We start from the raw sequence: 20,493 nt of genomic DNA on the forward strand, positions 1-20,493 counted from the left end.
ACGCCGCCGTTGGAGAAGACTTTGAGGAAGTGCTGGGGGGTTGGGTTTTGGGAGGCCTAGGAGGGGAGGCCCGAGCATGGAGGCCGAGGGCAGGGCCGGCCAGCGCACTGTGGGGTGAGGTGGCGGGCTGGGCGGAGGCCTGTGTTCCCGCCTGCTTTGTCCCCAGCTGTGTGTGACCTGGAGCAAATCTCCAGCTCTCTGACCCTGTTTTCTCCTCCACTGGGTGCTGGGTGTTGAGCGGCACAGGGGAATGAAAGCCCAGACCTGGGTCTGGGAGGATGTGGGTCTGATTTGGCTGTAGGTCAGGGCAGGTGAAGGGAGGTCAGTAGAGGATTTCAGATTTGACGAGGGGAAGGGCACGGGTGGCCCTGTGGCTGCTGCGGCTGGGAGGGCCGGGTGGGGTTTGCAGGGAGAGGTCCTCACATCAGGAGAACAGTTTGGAGCCCGCTAAAAGGCAGCCCCCCGACCCTTGCACCTGGTGCTTCTCACCCCCAGATTAACTACAGTTTGCAGTGAGCAAACTCCTTTATTAAAATATTAGGGCAACTGAAGGAGAAGATCATTAATGGACATAGTGAGGCTGAGGGTGGGGTGCTTTGGGGTGAACCAGGACCGGTGACCATGAGGCTCCAGGACAGGGGCCCCTGGCAGGCAGGGTAAGTGGGTTTGTCGGTGGGCTCTCCTCGGCGGAGGCACCGGAAGCTAGTGGCTGCCAGGCTTGTGTGCAGTGTCCCCTGCTGACCTCTGAGTAACTCTGATTGCAAAACTTGGTCAGGAATCCCCGTGCTGGCTCTCAGAATCCAGTAGGAGCTCTGGGTTACTTGGATGGAGCTGGTTTTAAACCAGCATTTAACTTTCCTTTAAGACTTGGCTCCAGATTTTGAAGCTGGCAAGTGCTTTGAATCTTTCTATACGTGACACTTGGTTTTCTTTCTCATTCTTTTGGGCAAGCTGAGGCTCTTGGAATTTCACATTTTACAATGGCCCTGTCTTGGGACTGCAGCAGGAATGACCTCCACAGAGAGTCGAACCTCCTTGATGGGGCCCTTTCTGGGAACCCTCTGGCGGACGTTTAGTTGGAGGACCACACATAACAGATGTCTCCCTTGGAGCTGGATGCCTGCTTTTTGTGAACTCCCTTCTGCTGTGCAGGGGATGCTGGAGGGGGCTGCATTGTGGGAGGTGGAGGGGCAGCAGCCTGTGGAGGGAAGGGGCGCTGGCCCCTTGGGGACCAGTCTTTAAGGAGGTGCTTCTGTTCCAGCTGTGTGGTTCGGCTTCTGGCAGCTGCAGACCTGGTGGTGGGAGGGGGGCCGACAGCCTTGCTGTGGCTGTGCTGGGTCCCCTCCGGGGCAGCACAGAGGCCTGCTCGGATGCTTGTCACCCCAGGCCCCTCCCCCACCCTCCCCGCCCGCTCCTTGGCCACTTCCTCTTCCGGCTGAGGTGGAAAATCAAGGCCCCTGGAAGGAGCAGCCCGGCAGGCAGCCCTGAGACCCTGCAGGGCCGCCCTGATGCTTGGCTGACATGTAGCCCCCCGTGCCCACCGTGCTGGACCCTTCTGTCTGCTGCCCAAGACCCGCTTGCAGGAGGGTTCCCTGTAACCAGCCAGGGGCTGGCTGTCCTCCAGGTCCCCGGGCCCTAACCCTGGCCCTGACCCTAAGGCTGGGGCAGCCCCCGCTGTGTGGGCCCCTGGCACTTACGATCTTCGTTTGGATTCCTGGTCACCCTGGGTTGTAAAGTGAGGGACCTGATGCCCAGCGAGCTGAGGGGGCTCTCAGGCTCACCCAGCTGGAAATGCCAGAAACAGGGTTTGGACCCAGCAGTGTCTGATCTGCGAGATGTGCTGTGGCATCTTGGAGGTGGTGAAGGTGTAAATGGCGGGCTGCCCTGTGGCGCTAACTTGGTGACAGGCCTGTAGGTCCGTGTGCAGACATCGCACCCCTTCACTGACCAGGGCTATGTGTTCCAGGACCTCCAAGACAAGGAGTCGCATGTTAACCGTGATTCCAGCTGGGGAGGAGAGGTCAGTGCCTGAGGGCTCCAGGTGGCCTCTAGGAGGGACAAGGGACGGCTGCGGAACAAGGTGGGCCTAGAGACCGTGGAGTCCTGGTGTGATGGCGGGGCCGTGAGGAGCAGAAAGCGCACGTGCTGGAGGGGCTCTGGGGACCTTGGGGCCCTGGAGGCAGGAGGGGTCACTTTGGGTACGAGAGGAGGGGCAATGGGCCAGGTTAGGGGGCCTGCCTGGCCCTTCATTCTGTCTCCTGACCCCCTGTGTCTGTCTTGGACCTCATCCGAACCTGGGAACAGTAGGGGTCTGGATGGGGGAGAGGCCTGGCAATTTCCCATCAACAGATCCAGTTAAACTTCCTCTGGGAAGCTGGAGCGAGGTTTCTGGGCCACTGGGAGGGTGGATTCCTTTGCTTCATCTGGGCCGACAGCCCCATTCTCCCTGCTGGTTGTCCTTGACTGGGGCCTCAGACCGCTCTCGCTCAGGGCTACCAGCCTGCGGGAGCCTCTGGGGTTCTTCTTGTGTTGGCACTGCCTGCCTCGATGTGAGCGGGGCTCTGAGTCTGGAAAGGAAAGAACTTCTTTTCCGGAGACAAGACTCGGGCTGAAGGCCAGTGCCGAGGTCCAAGGGAAATCAGGCGTGAATCAGGGAAGAGGGCAGACCTTTTCTCAAGTCTGACCTGTCACTTCTGTTCCACCAGGGCTGCGTCAAGAGTGGGAGAGAAAGACTTAGGATGAGAGGGAGCTGGACCCTGGGGCAGGTGGTTCTGAATGTGGAGCCAAACACTGAAGCGTGAAGAAAAGCACGCCCACCCCGCCCCAGTTCTCCTCCGTCCTGATTAGAGGAAGGCTCGATTCAACCACAGTGAGCGGCTTTGAACACTTCTCTTGCTCATTTCAATCCAAGGAAAAATGTTACATAAATAACGATGGAGTTGGCAGATGGCAAAAATCCTCAGGTTTGGGAACCTTTGAAATAGGGTGTCAGTTATTCTGAAGCTGTGGGTTTTGAGAGCTGCCCTTGGAGCCAGGCTTGGGTTTGAATCCTGACCTGACCCTTGACCCTTTCAGCTGAATAGCCTTGAGAAGTCACTTAACTCCTCTGTGCCTCAGTTTCCTCATCTGGAAAATGGGGTCGTGATGGTAGCTCCCAGCCCACGGGCTGTTGGGAGTGCTCCACGGACGTGCCTAGGGTTCAGAGCAGCGCTGTTCCTGCTGTCACTGAAGGAACTGTGCATGTGGTGGCAGTGGGCGGGCAGGAGGAGGCTTCCCTGGGCAGTAACACGAGCGGGTTGGGGAAGGCTGAGGAGGCAGGAGCCCGCGGGCCTGCAGGTGGCCGAGGCTGGCCCGGAGAGGAGGCTCCTTGTGGTCACAGTGGGTGGCAGGCGTGGCTGGAGAAGACGGGGCAGCTGGTGGAGGTGGTGGGGTGACACGGCAGGTGGCGGATGGGCGGGGTGCACAGGCATGGCGGTGGGCCTACCTTCCCTCCAGGCTCCCGAAACCCCAGGCCATTGCCAAGCGCCTGGAATCTGTAGCTGGCGGCAGCCCTGACTGTGGGTGATGCACCCTCAGACCCACCGCCCACCCCAGATGAGGGCTTCCCATCAACAGCCACGGCAGGGCGCGCGGAGCAGGTGGCCTTCAGGGGAGGGATTCTCGAACCGCATTCAAATACACTGGTGACTCTCATTCACCCTGAGCCAGCGACACGGCTGCCTAAGATTTACACAAAAGCAAACTGGCATTTTCACTCTCCTTCCTGCTGTTAAGGAACCACTGATTTTCACCAATTTTATTTTTCTGCCATTCTGCCATAATTATAGCTACTGTTTATAGGATCCCTTTATATGTGCCTAGGACTTCATATTTGGCCTTAAGTCTGTTTGGGCTGCTATGACAAAACACCACTGACTGGGCGGAGTGGGGGGGCTTATAAATAACAGAGACTTATTTCTCACAGTTGTGGAGGCTGGAAGTCCAAGATCAAGGTGCCAGCACGGTCACCTGCTGGTCAGGCCCTCCTCCTGGGTCACAGCCAGCGCCTTCCTTTTGTGTCCACACATGGTGGAAGGAAAAAGGGAGCTCTGTGGGGGTCTCACTTATAAGGGCACTAATCCCATCATGGGGCTCCACCCTCGTGCCCTAATTACCCCCCCCAAGGCCCCATCTCCTAATACTATCATCTTATCATCTTTGGGGGTTAGGATTTTGCAGACATTCAGACCACAGGAGTCCTCGAGACCACCTTAGTAGTGGTCCTATTATTAGGCCATTCTATGGTTGAGACAGTCTAGACCCTGGGTGTATGGGGAGCTGGGTGGGAGCCCCATCTCTGATCAGATGTCGTTCACTGAGGCACTCTCCTGAGAGGGAAATTCTCTGAGTCCAGAACTTTCTGCAGAGTGTAGCAAAACCTCAAGGAGAATACATTTATTTTTTGTAATAAATTTAGAAAACATGCAGCTTTAGTGATTGCAAGCTCACTGGCTGGCCTGGTGTCAGCTGTGGCAGTTCAGCTCTTGTTTCCTGTGAATGCTGAGTGTGTCCGGGGCCTTCCTTGGCAATGGCAGCTTGGGCGTTTCTGTGTCGACATGTGGCAGCTGCTTTATAGTTCACTGCAGCTTACCTTCGCTCAAGGTCATGGTCACGTGATCAAATCATGACGTGAGAGGAATTTCATACTTGGGTTATGAGCCTGCTCAGCTGAATTCCCTGGGCTTCTGTTCTCTCGGCGGCAGTAAGTAGCAGAGTAAGCACATGTCATTACGTTAGATTAGATTTAGTGGCTACAGTAATGTCTGGGCCAGAGGAGTCTGCCAGAAGGAAGGAGTTGGTCCCGAGGCCTGGTGAGCTTCTCCCTGTGAGAAGGGAACCCTCTTGCCGTGCTCCGCTTTCCAAAAGCCAGCCCTTGCTTCTCTCACCACCTCCATCTTCCAGAAATGGCTTGCTAAGAGAATATCAAAGTCTAGAGAAGTGTACCGAAGAAAGATGTGTCCTGTCCAGTCCTGCATCTGGACCATGGGGTTGACCCCTCCCCTCAGCACCAGGCTTGGAGGAAAGAAGTGACTGTCACAGGCCTTCCACACACACATCGACACAGTTCCCTGGGTTCCTTCCCTTATCGGCAGAAGGAAACGCAGAGGACAGGAGCTGTATGCTGGCCTATCAGTGGGGCGGCCCTGCCCATCGCCCTCTCTGAGGGGCAGGATGTCTCCTGCCAGGGTACAGGAGGTACAGGAGGCTGGGAGGCATTTGCGGGGTGGACCCGGCGCTCATGGTTAGAGCTCGGGCTCCAGTCACCCTGCACCCGCCAGGGCTCTCGTCCTTTCTTGCTTACCTGCTCTTCCTTTCCAGTCCACAGATATCTGTTGCATACCTTCTCTGAGCTAGGCCCGGTTCCAGACGCTGGGAGGAAGGCAAAGAACAAATCCCTGCCCAAGTAAAGCTCATACTCAGTGGGGCAGGTGGACACAGAAGGAGGTAGCCTCTTTTCCAGTGTTTATTTAATGAGCACAAGAGCCAGAGTAATGGTAATGGTAGCAAGTAAGCAAGGCATGCATTCCAGATGCGTTTCTTAAATACAACAGCACCACACACACACACACACACACACACACACACACACACACACGTGCGCGCGAGCACACAAACGCACCCGGCTTATCTTACTTCCCCTGGGGCTGTCCAGCTGTGTCCTGTTTTGGATTGAGCTGGGCCAGAGGTGCCTTTCTTCTGTCTGTGTTTGGGCAGATGTCGTGTTGGTTACGGATTAGCATTGGATGAATGCTCCTCCCACTTGAAGCTTAGAGTTGGCTGTAGAAGGTTTCCTTCCTTCCCCCAAGGCCAGGCAGCATTTTGCTGGTGTTCAGCACCCTGAATATGAGGCCAGTCTGTGTATTTGTGCCTGTCATTTGCATGCGTCCACATGGAAGGCATGGCCCTGAGGAGTCTACTCACGGACAAACGTGATCTTATTCAGAACCTGCATGACGAATGCTATATTTCTCCTGGCACTTGAAAATAGAACTCTAACTCATTTTGTTGAGATCATTTCTCAGAAAGCTGCGTGTCACTGTCCCTTGGAAAGATCTCGCAGGCAAGGAGGAAGCCAGTGCATCCTGCAGTAACAGCCCAGAGCACCCATCACTGAGTGGCTGCATTCTCTGTTTGATACAGAAACGGCATTTCGGTTTGTGAAAGTCTGAGAAGTTATGAGTATCCAAGAACTGCTTTTGAATGATTTTTGAGTACCTCACGTAACAGGATCACTTGAATAACACTTACTTTTTTGTGATTTGAAGACCTAGGTTTGCTGACCATATATTCCAGGGGTCTAAGTCTGGAGAAGATTGCTAATGAAAAGCAAAAGCTTAAAATGAAAAATCCAAGTTTAAAAATATAATGGATGAACTGGAAAGATGAGGAGAAATTGAGATGGAATTAAATAGGGACAAATGGATAGTCTGGAAAGTCCGATTTTAAAAATTAACTTACTGACTGTGATATGGAGGACCCCTGTTCAGAGTCCTGTTCTGTGTGTGGCGATGGTCAGTGGGTTAGTGACCTCATGTTGAATTTGGGCCACCTTTGTCAGGCATTAGAAAATAAATGTATTCTTCATTTACATGGTTAAATATAGAGTTGGGGTCAAGGGTCTGCGTTCCATATTCTGACCCGGGCAGATACCATGGGAATGCCGGGGTCCGTTTGGTAACCTGGGGGTTTCTAGAGAATGGGAGTGGCGTCATGGAGGGCTGGGCAAGAGAACCTGGGAGAGAAAAGGCTTTGCGAGGTAGTGGTGGGGGGTATTCAGGAATCTGAAGGGCTATCATTGAATGACAGATTTTCTCTGGACATCTTTAAAGGGCTGAGCTGGGACCAAGGGGTGGAAGTGGAACAGCTACAAGTCTTGGCCTGATTCTAGGAAGGCTGTTTAGTGCTGTGCGGGGTGATTCCCAGCAACGTGATGTTTAAGCAGAGGCTGGACCGCTGTGGCCAGGAACCCCAGGGAGGCTTCAAGGATCTCTTCGACCTTGAGTTTTATGGCCTTAGCAGAGAGGATGGGAAGGGGAGTGAACTCGAGAGATTTACCCGGATCAGATTCTTTACCAGAAACTTCTCTGGATGCAGCGGCAAGGGTGTGGGACCCAGCAGACTCAGTTCCAGGGCCCATGAGAAGGCCCCTCGATCCTCCAGGGAACACCTGGGCTACTTCAGCTTGGTCTCCAGACCTTCCCGGGGCTATAGGTCAGCTGCCCAGCTCTGACCGCCAGGCAACTTCTGCCCCTGAAGGGAGTCCTTTCCCCTTTGCTGCCTTTCTCCTCCTCCCCACGGCCAACCTTTCCAGAAAGCTCTCCCTGCTGCCTCAGTAATTGTACCAGAAGCTGAGGTGATAAATGCCCATCACACTTTCATATGCCTTCATTTCCCCAGTGGGAGCTGGATTGCAGGAGGACACTTTCCCTCTCATTTCTTTGTCATTTCTTTGTCTGGGTGCCCTACTCGCCCCCATGGTGCCTAGAATGGAATTTTTAACATCTTACAAATTCATCAAAATGAATTAGTTGATTTTAGTACTTCTAGAAAGTAATTTCAAACAAAGACATCTGATGGTAAAGATAATCTCTACTGAATGTTTGGCCGGGTCCTGAGTGGGTGAAGCTTTTCATTAACACTCGTGACAGTTAAACAAGGTGGAAGGGGCCTGCTGTTTCTCTCAGGTGATCTTGTGGCAGCTGAGAAAGGTGAGCTCCCATGCCCGTGCAACTCCTATAGAAAGTAACCCAGGCCTCTCTGTCTGGACGGCTCTGTGCCTTCCTCGACTTCAAAATGCTGCCTTCCGTCTGCAGAAAAAGGACTGGATGTCATCACCACTGATCTCTGACACACTTGAGCCTCCATCTCCCCAGCACCGACTCCTTAAGTCCTTAGCGCTGTTGAAAATGGCACCTGCGCTGGGCTTAAGTTATCCTTCTGTGTGACTGACCATAGCTGCCTCTTGAGTGCTGTCACAGACTATCCTAACCTCCTCCCCGCACGCAGGAGGTGTGTTTCTGGGCCCTGGCTCCGGGGAGTTTGCTGTTGGGGGCTGTCGGGGTGCTCTTTCTTTCATCACAAGCTCAGGTGCGGGGTGGATGGGGTCAGTGAATGGTGCTTTTGTCCTCCTAAAGCCTTAAGGAGAAAGGATAGGGTCCTACCAGAGAGGCAGTGTGCCAGCCTGGGCAGGAGTCGAGGGGGAGCGCAGGCTGCACTCGTGTTACCCGAACCAAACTTGGGTCCGTCCGCTTGCCCGTGCACAGTAAAGCCCATCTACTGACACGGGGTTGGAGTGAAGGAAAGTGCAGCGTTTACTGCAGGCACCAAGCAAGGAGTCCAGGACCGCTGGTGCTCAAAACACCCCACTCCCCGATGGGTTTCAGGAAAGCCTTTTTAAAGGCAAGGTGAGGGAGGGGAGTCCCAGGGTATGTGATCAGCTCACCACAGTTCTCTGGTTGATGGTGACTAACAGGGCTGTTAACATTATCAATCCTCAGGCTCCAGTAGGTCCAGAGGCTACAAGTAGTTAATTTCTTCCGTCTGGTGGGGGTTTTAGCATCTGTAAAACAACTCAGGAATGTGCATCAGATACTATTATCTAGGTACTTTAGAGAGGAGCTAAAGCAGAGGATATGGGGGAGGGGTCTGTCCCTGGAAGGCCCCATAAGGTCCTGCTTGGTTACACTAGTGATCTCTCGTCTGGCCTCCCCCAAGGCCTGTCACTGCCCACCCTTCATTTCCTGCTGGCCCTTGCTGGGCTGCCCCTTTCTGGGCCTCTGAGCACAGGGCAACCACAAACGCTCCTGGGTCTTGGCCAGGAGGGTAGAGCCACGTGGGTGGGGTGGACTTACTCTGCCCTTCCATGCCAGCTTTCTGTTAAATAACAAATACAGCAAGTCATTCACACTGAGATTATGAGCAACATTGGAGCTATGATTTTGAGTGTTTAAAATATTTCTGTTTAAATTGTTTTGATTTTGTTTAAAAATTATTTAAGAAACTAAGTTACAGATGTTGTATGTGCTTTAAAAGTCTACAGTGACCCTTAAATTTGTGTCCTCATACGCTGTATTGAAAAGAAACCATCAATGAATTTCAAATGCAATATAATTTTTTCTTTGGAAGAAAAAAATATATAAAAAAAACAAATACAATAAAACAAGAGCAGTGAAAATGGGAGATGTCCCTTCCTGTGGGAAGTGGGGTTCAGTGGGACCACGTGAGAAGCAGTGCTGAACCCAGCGTCCACCTGCTTCTGCTCTCCTGCACTTTCCTCCATTTCCTGCTCTGGTTTCTGGTAGACTGTCATCCTCTCGGGGTTGTGTTGCATCACGTGCTAACCCCAAGCATATCAGCTTGTTCAACGGGATGCTGCTCTCTGACTGGCTAAGACCCTGGAGTGGAGGCAGGGGCCATGTGGGCACAGAAGGCGGGGCACAGTGTCCTGGTCCCTCACCACCCAGCCCTGCCCCGGGCTGCGGGTCTCTTTCCTTCCCAAATCACTGAGGCTTCGCAGAGTTGGGGTCCCCTTCCCGGGGTCCCCTGCCCAGCAAGGCCTGTGCTGACCCAGAGAACAGGGGCCTCTCGGGGAGGACGTGTCAGAAGGCTCCGGGACCGGATGACCCAGGTCTCTGAGAAGCTCTGCTCTCAGTGGATGCAGGGACAGGCGATTTTTCTCAGCAGTGTGGCCGTGAATCTGTGTCAGGACAAGCCTACAAAGTTACAATGTTTTCTGAAAAGAGCCTTCCATGCATCAAGTGTTGGAGTGGCTGCCCTCCCCCTGGCTGGCCGGGGCTCCAGTGCCTGCAGTTTGCAGAATTATTCCAGCCAAATGACTATGCGTTCTGGCCCTCCCCCTTCTCTGACAGCCCTCCCTTCCTTGTGCCGCAGGGAACTGCTGGAGACCACGTGCCGCCTGGCCAACACGCTCAAGAGGCATGGAGTCCACCGAGGGGACCGGGTAGCCATCTACATGCCTGTCTCCCCGCTGGCTGTGGCCGCAATGCTGGCTTGCGCCAGGATTGGAGCCATCCACACTGTTGTCTTTGCTGGCTTCAGTGCGGGGTCCTTGGCTGCGAGGATCAATGATGGTGAGCACGTGGGCAGTGGGAGGGAGGGAGGAACCTGGGTCGCCTGGCCTTCAGGGACTTAGCGTGGTGACAGACATCACTGAAAGTCACACATACAGATGATGGACACTACCAGGGACAGCACATGGCTGAATGAACATTTGCTCTATCAGCTGAGATCCGAGTGCGTTGGATTTAACCAGATGAAGGAAGGGAAGATTCCAGGTGGAGGGAGTGGCATATGTACCCACTGGAGGAGGCTGTGTGGCTGCAGTGCAGGAGGGAAGAAACGTAGGGTGAGATGAGGACTGATGGGGTGGGCCATCTCCTGAGGCTTGGAGTCAGGTGTGGGCCTCGTGGTGTGTCTTTAAGGCCTTCTGTCTGCAGGTAGGTCAGGGCCTCCCAGACAGGTGTGCAGAGCAATATCGTCTCCTTCCTTTTTCTGGTGTCGGAGGGCTGAGTGTCTGAATGGTGGCCTCATGTCTGTGCAGCCTGACCCCTGCTCCCTTGAGATCCTAGAGGGTTCCCTGAGCTGGCTCCCCTGGGGGCTGTTGGGAATTCTTTGTGTCTCATAGAAGACTTGCCTTTGGGTAATGGACAGAGCTGAAGGGCATAGTTCTCAGACCTCTGTTGACCACTCTCTTTAGGAAAGACTGGGGAGCCTTTCTGTTCCCTTTCAGCATTTCCCCTCTAATTTCAAGCATTGGTGCTGCTACTCCTTTCTCTCTCTCTCTGAACTCTGTAGCACCTACCGTGTGCCAGGTTTTGTTTTAAGCAGTTTGTGAAGGCCATCTCTCTTCATTTTAACTTAGTCTTCATAAATATTGTATGAGATAATGCTCTTGCTGTTTCTACCCTCTCCCTTTTTCTATTACCATTGAACCATTTTAAAGTGCACAGTTCAGAGACGTTAAGCACATCCACAGCGTTGTGCAGCCGCCATCACTATTCCAGAACTTTCCCGTCGTCCCGAATGGACATCTCATACCCATTAAGCAGGCATTCCTCATTTCCCCTCCATCCAGCCTCTGACAACCACTAATCTGCTTTCTCTCTCTCTGATTTGCTTGTTCTGGAGGTTTTGTAAAAATGAACTCCTACGGTATGTGGCATTCTGTGTTCTACTTCTTTCACTAAGCATCACGTTTTCAAGGTGCATCTATGTTGTAGTGTGTATCAGTATTTCATTTCTTTTTGTAGATGAATGATGTTTGACTGTATGGATAAACCACATTTTGTTTATCCATTTATCTGTTTATGGGTATTTTTACTTGTTTCTACTTTTTAGCTATTGTGAATAGGACTGCTATGAACGTTTATGTATAAGAATACCTGCTTTCAATTATTTGGGTATATACCTAGGAATGGAATTGCTGGCACATATGGTAAATCTATGTTTAACTTACTGACAAACTGCAAAACTTTTCCAAAGGAGCTATTCTGTTTTACATTTCTACTAGCAATGTATGAGGGTTCCAATTTCTCCAAATCCTCATCAACACTTGTTATTTTCCTTTTTAAAAAAATTATAGCCATCCCAATGGGTATGAAGTGGTATTTCATTGTAGTTTTGATTTGCATTTTTCTAATGACTAATATCATTGAATATCTTTTTATGTGCTTGTCCATTTGTGTCTTCTTTGGAGAAATATCTACTTAAGTCCTTTGCCCATTTTTTTAATTGGTTGTTTGTCTTTTTTTTATTGTTGAGTTGTGAGTTCTCTAGATATTCTGGATACTGTACCTTTATCAGATATATGATTTGCAATTATTTTATCCCATTCTGTGGGTTGTCTTTTTGCTTTCTCAGTATTGTCCTTTGAAGCACAAAAATTTTTAATTGTGATAAAGTCCAGTTCATCTGTTTCCTTTTGTTGTTTGTGTTTCTGGTATATTATTTAAGACTCCATTGCCAAGTACAACATTACAAAGATTTGCCTCTGTGTTTTCTTCTAAGAGTTTTTTATAGTTTTAGCTTTTTCATTTAGGCCTTTGATCCATTTTTTTATTTTATTTTTATTTTTATTTTTTTTGCGGTATGCGGGCCTCTCACTGTTGTGGCCTCTCCCGTTGTGGAGCACAGGCTCCGGACACGCAGGCTCAGCAGCCATGGCTCATGGGCCCAGCCGCTCCGCGGCATGTGGGATCTTCCCGGACCGGGGCATGCACCCGTGTCCCCTGCATCGGCAGGCGGACTCTCAACCACTGCGCCAGCAGGGAAGCCCCCTTTGATCCATTTTTTTAAAAATATTTATTTATTTTGGTTGTGCCAGATCTTAGTAGTGGCAGGCGGGCTCCTTAGTTGCAGTTCCAGGGCTTGCCGGCGCCTTAGTTGTGGGATATGGGCTCCTTAGTTGCAGCAGGCAGGTTCCTTAGTTGTGGCATGCAAAGTCTTAGGGCTCCTTAGTTGCAGCTCCAGGGCTCCTTAGTTGCAGCCCATGGGCTCCTTAGTTGTGGCATGCGGGTTTCTTAGTTGTGGCATGCAAACTCTCAGTAGCAGCATGCATATGGGATCTAGTTCCCTGACCAGGGATCAAACCTGGGCCCCCTGCATTGGGAGCGCGGAGTCTTATCCACTGCGCCACCAGGGAAGTCCCAAGTCTTTGATCCATTTTGAGTTAATTTTTGCATATGGTGTGAGGTAAGGGCCCAGCTTCATTTTGTTTGGCCTGTGCATATCCAGTGATACCATTTATTGAAGAGACTGTTGTTTCCTTTGTTGAATGGTCTTGGAACTCTTGTCAAAAATAACTTGACTGTATATGTGAGTGCTTATTTCTGAGTTCTCTATTCTATTCCACTGATCTATATACCTATCCTTGATTTTCGTATGCTGAACCATCCATGCATTCCAGGAATAAATCCCACTTGGTCATGATGTATAATCTTGTTAATATGCTGCTGGATACAGTTTGTTAGCATTTGGTTGAGGATTTTTGCATCAGTGTTTATAAGGGATATCGGTCCGTAATTTTCTTTTCTTGTGATCTGTTTGTCTGGTTTTGGTATCAGGGTAAAGCTGGCCACACAGAATGAGTAAGAAAGTGTTTCCTCCTCTGCAATTTTTAGGAAGAGTTTGAGAATGGTTGCTGTTAATTTGTCTTTATCTGTTTGGTAGAATTCACCAGTGAAGCCATCTGGTCTTGGAAACTAAGGCACAGAAAGGTTAAGTGACTTGCCTAAGGTCACACTGCTACTTAGTGACAGACCCAGGATTTGAACCCAGGCATTCTACCAATGCTTTTAACATTACATTAGCTGCTCCTTTCCTCTCTTGCTGATGTGGCCACAGTTACCAAGTGTTTCTGTTAAGATTCTTTGAAACAAGCAAAAGCAATTGACTCTGGAGAATTAGTAACTGGATGCCAGGCAACTCCCAGAACTCAGGAATCCTAAACAGCCAGGCCATGGGAAGGCAGGGGCCCAGTCAGCTCTGAGGGACTCAGTAGGGGAAAGTCCTATAACTTTTCTCTAGAACTTTGCCATTAAGCGGCTCTTCCCCAGCACCCTACAGCCTCCATGTCCAGCTATTCAGGTGTCAGTTTCCTGGGGGCAAGACCCTGTTGGGACAAGTGTCTGTGTTCTCTTGGCTCAGTGAGGGTGGTATTTTGGTTATTTATTGCTGCGTTACAAGCTCCAAAAGTAAGTACTTAGAAGAGTATATTTTCTTATTATGTTCCATGATTCTGTGGGGCAGGAGTCAGGTGGGCATAGTGGGAATGGCTTCCCTCTGCTTTGTGATATCTGGGATATTGGCTGGATTGGTTTGAACGTTTGGGGGTGGCCAGGGGTCTCTTTCTGTTCATGTAGTCTCTTCACATGACTAACTTGGGCTTCCCCATGGCAAGGCAGCCTCAGGTAGTCAGACTTGTTACATGGTGGCTTATGGCTCCAAGAGGAAGCAAGGAGACTGCCACTCGTCCTACAGGCTGACCCTGGCATATGCATAGCATCATTTTGGCTATACTCCATTGGTCGAACCAGTCTGTAGCCATCCCAAATTTAAGGGGAGGGGTCCTAGACCCTACTTGTCCATGAGAAGTGGCGTGAGACCAGGTCAGAGAATTCACAGCTGTCTTTTGTCCACCACTGGGAAGGAGAGTGTTGGTGTGGCGACCAGGTCTCACCGTGAGTAGGCAGCTTCTCCGGTTAGTATGTCCCCCTGGCCTGGCCTCTGGGCTCTGGCCACTCCTCTTCCTTTATCTTCCCTCCTGGCCTAGGCTGTGTGAGGAGTGGAGAGAGGGAGGCGTGGGGAGGGTGGAGAATGGCTCTGCGAGATGCTGTGAGGGCAGATTAGTGGCCCAAGCAGTTGTCCACGCCCGAATTCCCCAGTACCTGTGAATATGTACCTTACGTGGCAGAAGGCCTCTGCAGATGTGATGGGACCCTAAAGTGGGGGGATGATGCTGGCTGGCCCAGTGTAACCACCGATCCTTAAAAGCAGAGAACTTTCTCTGGCTGAAGCAGAAAACATGTGGCAGAGAGGGAGGTGAGAGAGATTCAAAGTGACAAGGACTTGACCTGCCTTTGCTGGCTTTGAGGATGAAGGAGGTTGTGTGCATGGGGTGTAGGTGGCTCTAAAAGCTGAGGGTGACCCCTGACTGACAGCAAGGAAATGGGGGCCTCAGTCCTACAGCCACACGGACCTGACTTCTGCCAACACCCTGAGCAACCTGAAAGCAGATTCTCCCCAGAGCCTCCAGGTGAGATCTTCCCTCACCCCCACCGGCACCTTGATTTTGGCCGTGAGACTCTAAGCAGAGAACCCAGCTTAGAGTCTCACGGCCGAGCTCACCCAGACTATAGAACCGTGAGCTAAAAAAAAAAATGGGGGTTCTGAGCCACTAAATTTGTGGTAATTGGCTATGGGAGCAATTAAAAACAAATACAGAAGCTGAGACCTGATCAAAAGCCAGGGTGAAAGTGAATCCTCCCCAGACCAAAGTGTCTGCTGATCCTGCCTGTGCTGATGCCGTGCACCTGCCACGGCCCCGCTGCCCGCCCTCGGGGACCGCAGAGAGAGGGTGCTCCTCAAGCACCTCCTGGGGACTGGGCGTGTCGGGCCCGGAGGTTCCTGCCCTGGAGAACCACTCGGGCAGGGAGGCCTCGCACAGATGGGCACCGGGAGTGAGGCCTGTGTCTCGGAGGCCGGGATTCCAGCACCCAGGTTGGGCAGGGGCCACTGTTTTCTCCAGAGGGTCCTGAGCTTTCTTTGTCTCTCATCCCTTTGAGCAAGGTCCCTTTCTACCTGCTTGGCCATCTCCCTTCCTGCCCCACAGGGAGCTTCCCTGGACAGTCCCAGCTCAGGGATGTAGGCCTGGAGCGTCTCAGATGGGCTCTGTCCACCTGACTTTGTCTCCCCACGGTGACCGATTGCCAAGGCTCGAGGAGCAAACAGTGTGTGTGGCCGGGGCCTGGCGTGCAGAGCTGATGACACTGTCTTAGGCGCCCCAAGCAGTCCAGAGCATCTCTCTGACCCAGGCAAAGGCCTGTGCTGGAGGGGTCTCAGGTGGCCCGCGGGGCTGTGCCGCCTCTAGGGCTCTTGGGAGGAAGAGAGGCTGTGAGCATTCTCTAGAAAGCACGTTTCAGACTGGAAAGCTGAGGGAGGCTGGCGCCTCAGGTAGGGCCCCCAGGAGCCGCCCTGAGGCGAGAGTTCAAGTGCAGGCAGTTCACTGGGGAGGTGGTCCTGGGAGGTGCTGTGGGCTGCAGGGAGTGAGGCCGGGGAGCTCCCACTGTGGGTGCCCAGGGCTCAGACTGCAGGGAAACCCTGGAAGGCGATGGGGCCCCGGGCATCAGCATGAACCCCGAGGGGCTGGTTGAGGACTACTGGGTGGGGTGATTCCTCAACACTTCCGCCTGTGGCTCCAAATCAGGCCTCGGTGCCCACGTCACAGGTCTGAGGGCTGTGCTTGGCCATCAGCATGGCAGCTGGATGGTTGTTCCAGGCTCTTTCTCAGGGGCCAGTTGTACAATAGCCCACCTCAGCCGTGATCCCTCTGGGTCATCCCGGGTTGGGGCGTGGTGGGTGGAGGGTAGCCTGGGAAGGCCCTGGGGCAGGTGGGAGGGAGCGGGAGTCTGGCAGAGTTGAGCTTCCAGTGGCTTATCTCCAGTTACACCTGCTCCTCCCAGAGCTGGGAAGAGGCTGGCGCTTCTGCTCTGAGCACAAAGATCCCAAAGCAGGTGGAACTTCACTTTTTAGTGTTGACTCTCTTGCTCAAGGATGGACTTTATCCATCACACCCTTAGGCCTGGGCTGTGTGGCTGTCTGGGCTGTGAAGGTCGGAGTGGGGAGGAAACTGACCAGAAACACCTGCCTTTGACTCCAATAGCCAAGTGCAAGGTGGTCATCACCTTCAACCAAGGACTCCGGGGAGGGCGTGTGGTGGAGCTGAAGAAGATTGTGGACGAAGCCGTAAAGCTCTGCCCAACCGTCCAGCATGTCCTCGTGGCTCACAGGACAGACAACAAGGTCCACATGGGGGATCTGGACATCCCCCTTGAGCAGGTGGGTTTATCTCCTTTTGTATAGTTTGAGGAGAAGAGGTGGTCATTGGATTAACTGAGTCTGAGTCTTGTCAGATTGTGGTTCTCAGTCTGGGTCCCCCAGAGGTGCCCAGAGTTCCCTTTGCTATTTGATGGGCTTCCATCCTGGTAGGGAAGATGGAACTCAAATTCCACAAACAGAGGGAAACGTTTAACATAACAGAAATGACTGGATCCATCCTTTTATTTGGAATTAAACTAGGGCAGGCTAGAGAAGGTGAACTCTGAACCCTGTCTGCCGAGTCCTGAGGCCGAGGGGGAGAGGTGTTCTCGGGGACGCCGGGTGCAGGGGCGAGGTCACTGCCCTTGACGGGCTGTCTGGTCTTCTCCCTCACAGGAAATGGCCAAGGAGGAGCCAGTGTGCGCCCCAGAGAGCATGGGCAGTGAGGACACGCTTTTCCTGCTGTACACCTCGGGGAGCACTGGGACGCCCAAGGGGCTTGTCCACACCCAGGCGGGCTACCTGCTGTATGCCGCTCTGACGCACCGGGTAGGGCGCTGCCCCGGGGGCTCCAGGCGGGGGGCCAGGAGAGCCTTGATTGGGGCCAGAGCTCCTGCTAACGTCTTCTCCTCGTGTGTTCACGAGCAGGGCCGGGAGTCCTGGCATCAGCGTGGTGGAGGGGTGGGCTTGGGGAGCTGAGTTTCTGTCCTTGTCGGAAGGGCCTGGGTGCTTGGACCTGTGTCTTCTGCTGGTCTTTAGCCCGTCACACGTGTGCCAAGCCCTCCCTAGGCCTGACGTGCTGGCTGGCACGGCTGCTTTCAGGTGCTGGGAGTCCAGTGCTCTGGCCTTCCTGTGCCCTTCTCCTATACAACAAGGTTGGTGTAAATATGAGTACATTATTGTTATTTGTTAAGATGCGTTCTTCTACTTAAGATATCTTTTTTATCTGATTTTGAAAGAAAGTAAAACATTTTCATGGGCCCCTAAAAGTGCTGTGGCCTCTAGGCTCTGCTTACTGGGGCCACATTTTAAAAGGAAAATTTTTAAAAAGACTTGATTTTATGAGGAGGCTTAAATTTAGTGTATGGAAATTGTATGACAGGGGACCATCCTTTAAGGATTATAAAGAAAATGATCTGGTACAGTTTTATTATAGTAAATGCGTTTAAAAATCAGCACTCATTTAAACATGGGTGGGTGGGGGGATATTGGTTAACATGCATCCCTGGTTGCCTTGGGGAATAGCTGACGCTTCCCAGGTGGGATGGGGTCTCAGGATATCGTCTGTGGACCAGACTCTCTCTCTGGCTAAAGGCAGAACTCAGCCCCAGGCAATGCCAGCAGCAGGGGAGCCGACTGGCCATGTGACCGGGAAGCCCAGGCGCATCTAGGCAGGGCTTGGATGCTGAGAGCGCCTACAGTCTGGCTGGGGACCAGGGCCCTGCCCACTCAGTCACTATGGTGGGGGTGGGAGTGGGATATGCTGATCGGTCGTATCAGCATATATCCCAGGCCTGGTCATCCGGAGGTGGACCTTACGGATGAGCACGGACGACGAGCGGGTCCTGGGAGGGCAAAGATGAGGCCTGGGAGTGGCAGCCACTTGCGGGCAGCACTGAAGATGCGGAAGTGAGGCAGAAAGATAGACGTGTCACAGAACCAGGCCGGGAAGACGAGGTATTATGCTTGACACAGTCCATGCTAAAGCCGCTGTCTTCTGGCCGCTGGGTGACCGTGAGCATCACGGAGCTGTTCTCGTCTGAAAGCCCCTTGCTCAGCTCTGGGTGGGCATGTTGCAAAGAATGACACGTTGTGTAGGTCAGAACACTTTGGAAAATGTAGCTACTGAGACCGAACACCAAGAAGGTCACAGAATGGGTCAACGTGTTTCCATCAATTTATAACAAAATTAGCATTAGGGGAGCTGTAAATGTGGTGAAAGAGTCTTCATTTTTTGTTTTCAAGCATTACCAGGACACTGTCTACATGAGCAAAAGAAGTGGGGATGTAAGGACGGGACCATCTTTTGAATTTCTCTTCAATACAGTGAGGGCATTTTAAAGCATTAGGAATAGAAACTTTCAGCCTTCTGTACATAAGCGTGTGTCTATGAGTGTACGTCTGTGTGTGTGTGTGTGTGTGTGTGTGTGTGTGTGTCCGTCCGCGTACCCGCTGAAGGTATTAGGACTGTTGGTTTCTTCAGGGAAAAGGACAGTTGACTCTGCAGGGATGGTGGGGACGTGGGCAGGTTTCAGGGTGAGCAGTGGGGTCAGGGTGCCCTTTGGAGAGTGGCTGGTCCCGGGCACCTGTTCTTCTTCCAAGAGCAGCAGGTAGAGAGGTCGCCAGCCCCTTGAAAGATGTGGCACTGTGGGTCCTCGTATTAAAAATCCTCTCAGTTCTGGAATGCTGTGGGCCTTGGGGTGTGGGAGTCCTGCTTCACCAGTGCAGTGGGAGTGGTTTCCTTGAAAGACCCCTCTGCCTTGGGTCACGGCTCCACAGGACCCTGGCAGACTCGAGACCACTGTGCTGTCTGGAAACTCCTGGGGGACCTCAGTGTGTGTCTGTGGCAGCAAGAGACTGGGCCACTCGCCCAAAGGTTAAAAAAACATCTTTATTGCAAAATAGGACACAGATATAGAAAACCACCGAAATCAAATGTGTGGCTTAATGAATTATTGTTGGACAAACTCACTTCAGTCAAAAACTGGAACATCGCCAGCCTCACACAGAAGCCCCTTCATGGCCCGTAGTGTCCCTGCCCTTTCTAGTTTTGTCACCCAAATGTGCATCCCTAGGTACTGTAGCTTACTCTTGCCCACTGACTGTTTTGGGTAAGCCTTTTAAGCCAAGTTTAACCAATGGGTTTTCCTCCATCCCTTCATTTCCTTGAGTGTTGTCGGTTATAGCGCCCGGCTGTGTGTCTCTCTGTCCTCAGCATCTCCTGCAAAAGGGCAAGCGGACCCGCAGACAGCGTCAGGTCCAGGTTTGGCTTTTTGGCAAGAGTGAGGGGCGCCCGCGTCTCTCAGGCTCGTAGAAGCTGATGACGCTTGGTGCGTTTCTTGGCCTCTTTGGCTTTTGTTTTTTGCAGTTTTAAAAGGATTTAAAAAACGATGGTGTAAAAAAACAAAAAAAACTATGGTGTAACTTAATGCAGAAAGGTGCCCTTATTTTAGACATAGGACTGTGGGTACACGTGTGGCCAGCTCCTTCAGGCCCTGACATCCGCCCGCTCCCCCAAAACCCCCATCCCCGCCCGCCTCAGGACTAGTACTAGGCGACCTCCAGCGTATGGATGGGCTTTGTGCTGGGGCTCAGAGTGTCCCCTCTAAAGTCCGGCTTCTTTTGCTGTCATCTGCGGGCCTGGTGCTGCTGTCCCCAGTGATTCCCCTCTCATCACTGCTGTGGCTGCTCTGCCCTCACTCCTGCTCTCGGGGGCCATGGGAGCAGCTGTGCCTCGGTGACAGAACACGCTCTGTGATGTGTGGGAACGGGTGACAGCCTCCTGACAGCCCCTCCTCCTGTTTCTGCAGTTTGTGTTTGACTACCGGCCAGGTGACGTCTTTGGCTGCGTGGCTGACATCGGCTGGATTACGGGACACAGCTATGTGGTGTACGGGCCTCTCTGCAATGGAGCGACCAGCGTCCTTTTTGAGAGCACCCCGGTTTACCCCGACGCTGGTGCGGACTGCAGCAGGGGCAGGAGGAAGGAGGAGAGGTTGGGGGGTGCGGGCTGCGGGGTGGAGGCTTTGCTCGGGTTGGGCTCGTGGGTTCTTGTGACAAAGCTGCCGGGCGGCAGGGGCCGGGCCAGGTCTGCAGTGGAATCACACACGCAACGCAATGGGAGGGGCTCCAGTCGCTGGAGCCTTCGGGAGACCACCCACGCTAGTGTCCCCCTAACCT

General features: G+C 52.6%; 1 protein-coding gene across 1 annotated transcript in view; it reads left to right on the top strand.

Annotated features, from left to right (window-relative positions):
• Nucleotides 1-20,493, top strand: part of ACSS1 (acyl-CoA synthetase short chain family member 1) — a 42,729-nt gene that overhangs the window by 12,298 nt on the left and 9,938 nt on the right. Inside the window, exons 3-6 of the mRNA XM_029219656.1 lie at nt 9,931-10,130; nt 16,439-16,614; nt 16,990-17,142; nt 20,124-20,271. Of these exons, the coding sequence (XP_029075489.1) occupies nt 9,931-10,130; nt 16,439-16,614; nt 16,990-17,142; nt 20,124-20,271 (677 nt within the window). The remainder of the gene's footprint in view (nt 1-9,930; nt 10,131-16,438; nt 16,615-16,989; nt 17,143-20,123; nt 20,272-20,493) is intronic.

This window comes from Monodon monoceros, unplaced genomic scaffold (genome assembly GCF_005190385.1).
Source record: "Monodon monoceros isolate NGI ecotype Baffin Bay Population unplaced genomic scaffold, NGI_Narwhal_1 Super_Scaffold_13, whole genome shotgun sequence".
Lineage (NCBI taxonomy): Eukaryota > Metazoa > Chordata > Mammalia > Artiodactyla > Monodontidae > Monodon > Monodon monoceros.